This window comes from Punica granatum, chromosome 7, assembly GCF_007655135.1.
Source record: "Punica granatum isolate Tunisia-2019 chromosome 7, ASM765513v2, whole genome shotgun sequence".
NCBI lineage: Eukaryota > Viridiplantae > Streptophyta > Magnoliopsida > Myrtales > Lythraceae > Punica > Punica granatum.
In genome coordinates this window covers 10,329,009-10,336,195 of record NC_045133.1, presented here as the reverse complement: position 1 = coordinate 10,336,195, position 7,187 = coordinate 10,329,009, and the positions used below count along the sequence as shown (strand labels likewise).

The following is a 7,187-nucleotide window of genomic DNA, read 5'->3' as shown; positions in this document are numbered from 1 at the left end:
TACCAAAGATAATTATTTTGAAAAATCAAACCAAAATGAAAAGAAAAGGAATTTAGTTGAGAGTGACGATGATCCAAACCCATCCCTCTCGAATAATTGACTTCAAGGCCCAACTAGACAATCCAAAATGTCGAGGACTTAATTGGCGCGACTTATGATCATCGATAACTTTCACGGAAGCAGTTCCGAACTCCCCATATCCCGTCAAATTAACATTTCATGACGGGACGCATAAAAAAGATTGATTTGACAGTATACAGAAGGTCAAAAAACATGCGTTCGGCATAAACTTCCTTGATAATTGAGGTAAACAAAAAGATACAAAATTCAGGGGGCACTTTCATTAACTCAATGATACAAGCAGTTCCTGCTTATATGCTCCAATATATTGTCGTCATAATTTAAGATTGAATCCAAAAATTCAATAAATACACTGTAAAAGGGAATCGTTACAGCATAGTTTATTCTGGCTTATATAATGAACGAACAAAAAGGGAAAAAAAATGGGGGACAAAAACAATCCGTTCAAATTTTCATACCTATTGATCGAGGGGCGTCCACTCTAGCTCGATATCAATCTCGCCGGACTCGACGTTCTGGAGCTTGAGGGAGATTTCCTGCTTCACCTTCCCGTCCACTATGTTCACAGTGCTGTCTTCTATGAGGGCATTGTCGTGAGACTTGAGCCACTTTCCAATCTGCATATTCCCGAACATCCCTGCGTCCCCAAAAGCCATAGCCGATGTGATCAATGGCTGGAGATCGATCTCTGCCTCCCCCATTATGTCATCTGCCGAGAACGTGTCATGATCATAAACTTGCTGCAAGGAATGTTAGCAGTAAATTAGAATTATATTATAGTAGCTTGGAAGGAATGCATCCAACGAAGAAACAAAGACGATGAAAGTCGCTTTGTTTCTATCGAGCAACAAAAAATCTTACACTCATAGTAGACTCAAATGTCCTTCAAAGTGCCTAATATCAATTCCAAGTCTCAGAAACTAACGCACATATATTTTAAACCGGTTGACAAGATTCAATGTCCAACCTAGATAATTCCGAGGGTATTTATTAAATCATATCACTTATTTCAACAACCGATATAGCTAGGGTTATTTTGACAAATAATCAAAAAGCAACAGCATATATGAAGCAAAATTACTAGCAATTAGCAAGAGCACTAGTAGACAATCCTGGATTCTTCCCAGTAACATGCATATATAATAGATCTCTGAAGAAGAGATTCCATCACAACACAAAAGAATGCTTAAAGTTGAAGCTGTTAAAGCATTCCCAGTTAGCTGAGCCACAAAAAGAACAGAAATGAAAAGCTATCACCCACGAAAAGAGAAAAGAACCAAAGATTCTGCTGGAAAAGTAAAAACAAAAGAAAGGTGGAAAAGGGGGGCATATGTAGCTACAGGTTCTCAACTAGTAAAAGGAAACTGGGACATACTTATAGAGCCATTGCCGCATCTTGTCTACATGCAGACCATGTGTGTTGTCAATTAGAAGCTTCAAGAATTACCTAGAAACATATTTAAGGGATGTAAAGACAGATCTTACCAATTTTAAGGGCCCAAAGTGCTGAGGAACAGACAACATAAGCTCCTCATTCCAGACTGGGTTCAAGTTGCTTTTTACCACTGTCGTTTGAGCCGTCTGAGAGCAGAAGTACCCGTTATCAAAAAGCAACTTCCATATGAAACTGGAAGGAATACACCAAAAGTGAAAATTATTTATACACAAGGACCAAGGCTAGATTTACATCTATGATCACTGGTAGGAAGGAATTGAGAAGGAAATGGTGTGAAATTGCAAAATCTAATCTATGCTGACTCCCATGACAAAATCTTTCCATTCCTTCCAACAAGACATGGGGCCAGAGGTGTAATGCTTCCCCGTAACATGAAGCCTTACATATATTTTTCCAGTCACTAAAAATGAACAGTATAAAATGTTCTTGCCAAAAACTAGAAAAAGAAAAAAACCTCTGGTAGCGTCAGGAGAACTGGTACAGAACTGAAGATAATAAAATAGAATAGAAGAGGCAAGTGACCGGTTTTATATCCAAATTTAAGCATGTGCAACTCTACCAAAATTGATTCACATTTCACAAACTGAACATAGCAACTAACCTGCTGCCCAAGGGTCAGAATCACATAAGGATCACTTGACAGCATATCTCTGATGGCTAAATTAGTGCCTTTTACCACTTTCACCTTCAGCACGCCGATAAATTCCACCATGCCCTCCTGTTCATGTGTTCTACATCAGATGGACTCTTCAAGAGATACCCACACTAAACAATCTTATGATTATTTTCTTCTATTTCTTTTACTATCAGAGATTTCCTCAGCACAGAATTGATAACAAATATACTCATAGTATTTCTGGATATTTATGTTTTTAATGTTAATATTAAGCCTGTTATAGATATAATAAGCTCCTTCTCTTTGTTCTGGGAACAACATCAATATTAAGGGAACTGGACAAGGAAGATTAGCCATTTCCATTACCAACTTCTGTGAAGTATTTGAACTTCTGAAACTATCCATAATTTTTCTTGAGAAACTTGACTGAAGAGTGCTTCTTCCCGATCCCGTCGGTATGGATGAAATTCGCAAGCTAGGCTTCAAAAATTCTTGAAGCTCATATTTGGACCTAGAGAAGAATGGCGTTATTACATCAAAAACAATTGTCAGAAGCTAAGGTTTGCATGAGCAACCTAAATTAATGAAGTCACTAGCCAAATGCAAAAAGTGACAGAGAGCCTATATCATAAGGTTATCAATACTAATGGTCCAAAACCTGCATCGAATTTGATTGACAACACTATGTGCAATTACAGAGCAATCTCGTCCATTCCAAAAACTAAAAGAAAAGCACACATCTATCTGATCCACATGGGATAAAGGAGCCCTTGGTTGCGAAGCAGAAAGATCATAGTGCAACTGCTACCTGATGAACCTTGAGCGCTCCTCATGACTGGAATCAGGTCGAGGTTTTGAGACCCCTTCAGGAATAAAAGCCTCATATATAGAATTTGCAGAAGAATTTCCCCCAACTTCAATCATGGCCTCAATCTCTTCCTCAGACCAATCATCTAACGTTACAGATAAAACCTGCACATGTAGGACAAATTTGTCTGACAGATACTCAAGTCGTAAGTGTAAAGCCTACTTCAACAAAACATTTTCAAGTACTCAGTTAGACAGGGAAAAAGATACAATTTAGGATGAACTATGTCTCGGAAGATATGAAGACGGGAAAAAAGAAGGAATAAAGAAATTGGGATTTGACATATGAAATGCTAGTTTCCATCTTGTGGAACTATGACCAGAGAAAATAAAAGTTCATGAAAGATTTACAAAGCTTAGCATCTGTCATACGATTCCTGAGATTTTTGATCTTTTCGCGCAATGGGGGTCAATTAACTGTGGGAATTAATCTCAGTTATGTTAACTTAGATAAATTTTCCCCAAGTAGTTAAGAGTTATCTAACTTATTTTCTTCCTCTTTGTGGCAAGACATCTTTGTATACTCCTAATCTAATGCAAATTGTTTTGGGAGAAAATATTTACTGCATATCCTATAAGCCTAAGGAGCAATCTTATAGTGAGTGTATGCAAAAAACTAAACACCTAATAGTCAATGGTTGAGTAAAACGCCTGACCTTAAGTATGACTGAGCAGCCGACTACCATATTTTACACTACTCTCAATTGTACTTTAAGGTCTATCACCCATAGGAGTCACTTCTGCAGAGAGTGAATCATCTTACCGAGACTTTAGAAGGATTTCACACTACCAGATTGTATTAGTTGATTCATTTTATCTTAGTTATTACTATTTAAAAGTCCAAACATCCTATAAAAGTAACAATTAAGAGAGTCCAAATTAGCGGAATTGTCACTTTAGTTGACTCATGCTATCTTTTTAATCAAGTAGCATCCTGGTTACACGGCATTGTACACATCTTTACCCAAATTGTTTCGGTAATATTCGAGACTAAGTCGAGCAATATAAGCTGTTACCACCACGCTTAAAATTTCCTTCTCAAATTTGCATGGAGTACTACATGAAAAATTGACTGAATATCGTTTTTCACTCTGGCATGAAAGTAACAAATTTATTCTCAACACACTGATGCAAGTAGAACTCTACATTAAGTATGGCTATATCACATAACTTTCCTAAATATTAATATTTGCACGGACATTTTGGGCAGAACTCCTCAAGTGTCAATTTGATACCACCTCAATTCCTCATCTCAAAGTAAAATCGAAGAACCAAAGCTCGTTCAAGTTCATACAAGAATATTTTGTCCAAAATTTAAAATGAATAATGGAACATGTAAACATGCAGAATTCAGTTATACTGGTCTTCACTGTTTGGGTGCACCTCTTTTGATTCAGGTGTGCAGCTTAACTAATATCACTTTCTTCAAACTGAAAATCTACACATAGAATGATCTCAGCTATCCCTTCACCGCCTCATATAAATAGACACAAAGTACTTGACAATAGAATTCTGAAGGAGATATGATGAGTTTCTATGAGATTCAGGTTATTGTAACATATTTATGTGGGAAAAATATTTGAAAAAACAAAATCATCATCAGAGAGAGAGAGAGAGAGAGAGATTGAAATTATGTACTTCGCTCTTGTCGTCCACCTGCCATCTTCTTGAAAAGAGAGGTACGATAAAGATCAGTTACCTTTGAGATATGGGTGCCCAAACTTCTGTGAACACCACAGCATTTTAAGCATATAAAAACTCCAATATTTGCCGACCTGCAGTTTTGGAGAATTGGATTCTTAACTTGTGAAAACATGCACGTTTAAAAAAATAAGGCATGTGACAACCTGAAAATACTCCAGTTTTCATACTTTTGCAAGCAATATGATTATTTTCTTTCACAAACAGGTCACATTTATCCGAGGACAAATTTTACAAATCTCCAAGCTGTATCATAATATAGAACCAGTATGTTCGACAGCAAAAATTTTGTCATCTTCTGCCTATCCCAAGCAAATGAGCATGGCTTGCATTACTTGCAATTCCTTTTCACATATACATCTTTAAAACGGGTTATTCACTTTGATCAGATTCTATTTGTGCAAAGACGAAACTGTATACTTAGATGCAGAAACAACTGCTCTTGAGTACAGAGTTGGGAAAAGGAGGTTTCTTTCTCAAGTACATATGTTTCAGCAAAAGATAGTTCGAAGATGTTGCAAAAATACAAATGGAAGAGGAAACGTACGCCCATTTAGGATCTGGCGCACCACAATCTGCACATACGCGGTTATCACTTTGGAGCAGCAAATCTTTTAGTCTTTTCTTGCCTGGACAAGGGAGAAAGAAACACCACACATAACTTTTCAGTCGGTAAATGGTCCAAAGAGTCCAAGCCCTTGTCAGAAACCCCCTAGTATGCCTACACATTATACAGGTCACTAAACTATGTGAACAGGGTATGTATCCCCCAACCCCCATTTAAAAATATACAGAACTGTGATGTGCCAATAAAAATACCCAGAAAACAGTCTTTATGGCGGATATTATTGCTTGTAAAAAGGCAGAGTAATAGTGGAAAAGGGTAAAGAAATGACAAAGTAAAGTGTGGAAAAAGAAAACTTTAAATTGTTAAGTGCACACTCGTGGAGTATCCCCAAGCATGACCTGCAGTCCTTGTAAAATTCTTTCGGGTCATATTTACAAAGTTCCCCGAGATTGCAACTAGTAAAATCCAATTCTAGAGGGCATTAGGAAATGGAATGTCATATCATGCAAATGTACGTGCAACATGATTAGAAGGTTTTCACATTTCAAACTAGAGCATTCAACCCCTCAAAAGAACAAGTATGCCATAAGGTACAAACCTGAGGCAGGCCTCGCCAGCTCGTACGAACGGTTACTCATTCTTCCACTTTAGCACCGGCGAGCATCCAATGGCTTCGGTCTTCATTACAAAATGAAGAAAGTAAGAAAAACAACGGAAGGGATCAAATTACCAGGAAAAAAATTGACAAATTAAGCCAATAAATGTTGTAGCGCCAATAATCTAAACTGAAATTTGGATCAAAACGTTAAAAGTGCATTTCATGCACTCAAACTTAACAGTAATGTATAACATTTCTGAAACATCAGAGTAACTAAGTAAGTAAGTAACTAACTAACTAACTAACCAGGACATCGGTACATCATCATTACATTACGTTGCAATGAACGGTCAACGGTCCAATCAAATGATTCCATGACAGAATTACATATAATTGATGAGAAGATGCCCCAGAAAGAAAAAGAAAAGAAGAATGAATGAATGAATGAATCGTTAACGACTGTTCTAATCATAAGGAGAAACACAGAAAGATCCATCAAATTCAATGGATTGAATTGCATTTCCGGTCTGCGTCCAATAGGAACAGAAATCTTGTCGTATCCAGAAAATCGTCGAATGCCCGCGAATGTTGTGAGAGGAAGGTTGGTGAGACAATCGGAGTTGAGAATTTGAAGGGGCGAAATTTCTGGAAAATTGCCATGCAAATGAGGAAGGGAAGGATCTACGGAAATGCAAGAGATAGAACGTTACCTGCCAAAGGATGAGGAAGTGAAAGAAATTGCTTCTTCGACCGAAACTTCTCAGGAATCGAACGTCGGAATCCGATACATATTGAACATCAGATAATCAGAGAGAAAGACAGAGGAGGAAGAGAGAGAGAGAGAATGATGATGATGAAGAAGATGGGATGAAGATGAAGAAGCTTTGATTAATCAATTCATTTCATTTTCGTTCGGGTATTTCATTGGGCAAAAAATGGCACCGCATGGTTTTCAAACTAATTCAGAGGGAATTTCAATTCGCTCCTTGTAGTCCTCGGATCTCTCAAATTAGTCCCTTTGATTTTCATTATCTCATCTTGCCCATCCAAAAGGATAACAAGTGATGATAATATACATGAAATGTTGTGTGTGTGTGTGTTTTTTTCTTTTTTACATATAGTATAACAAACAAACTCCTTTATTTTGACTTTTTTTTTCTCTCGTCCTTTGCGAATATAAAACACGATTCACTTTGTAAGTATTTAAGCAAGATAATCTTCATTTATCTTTTTACCGTCTTATTTGATTGCCCGTTTCAAAGACATAAAATAGATACTCTAGATTCAAAATTATTAAGTA

At 37.1% G+C, this 7,187-nt stretch overlaps 1 protein-coding gene across 1 annotated transcript; it reads right to left on the bottom strand.

Annotated features, from left to right (window-relative positions):
* Nucleotides 1-317: 317 nt before the first annotated feature.
* On the bottom strand, nt 318-6,788 carry LOC116214632 (ADP-ribosylation factor GTPase-activating protein AGD12-like). The gene is made up of 9 exons (XM_031550025.1): nt 6,598-6,788; nt 5,888-5,967; nt 5,269-5,350; nt 4,720-4,795; nt 2,962-3,125; nt 2,520-2,664; nt 2,139-2,255; nt 1,567-1,662; nt 318-821 (listed from the first exon to the last, which is right to left on the bottom strand). Exons 2-9 carry the CDS (start codon nt 5,925-5,927, stop codon nt 540-542), a joined length of 1,002 nt encoding a protein of 333 aa, XP_031405885.1. The 5' UTR covers nt 5,928-5,967; nt 6,598-6,788; the 3' UTR covers nt 318-539.
* Between the last annotated feature and the right edge of the window lie 399 nt (nt 6,789-7,187).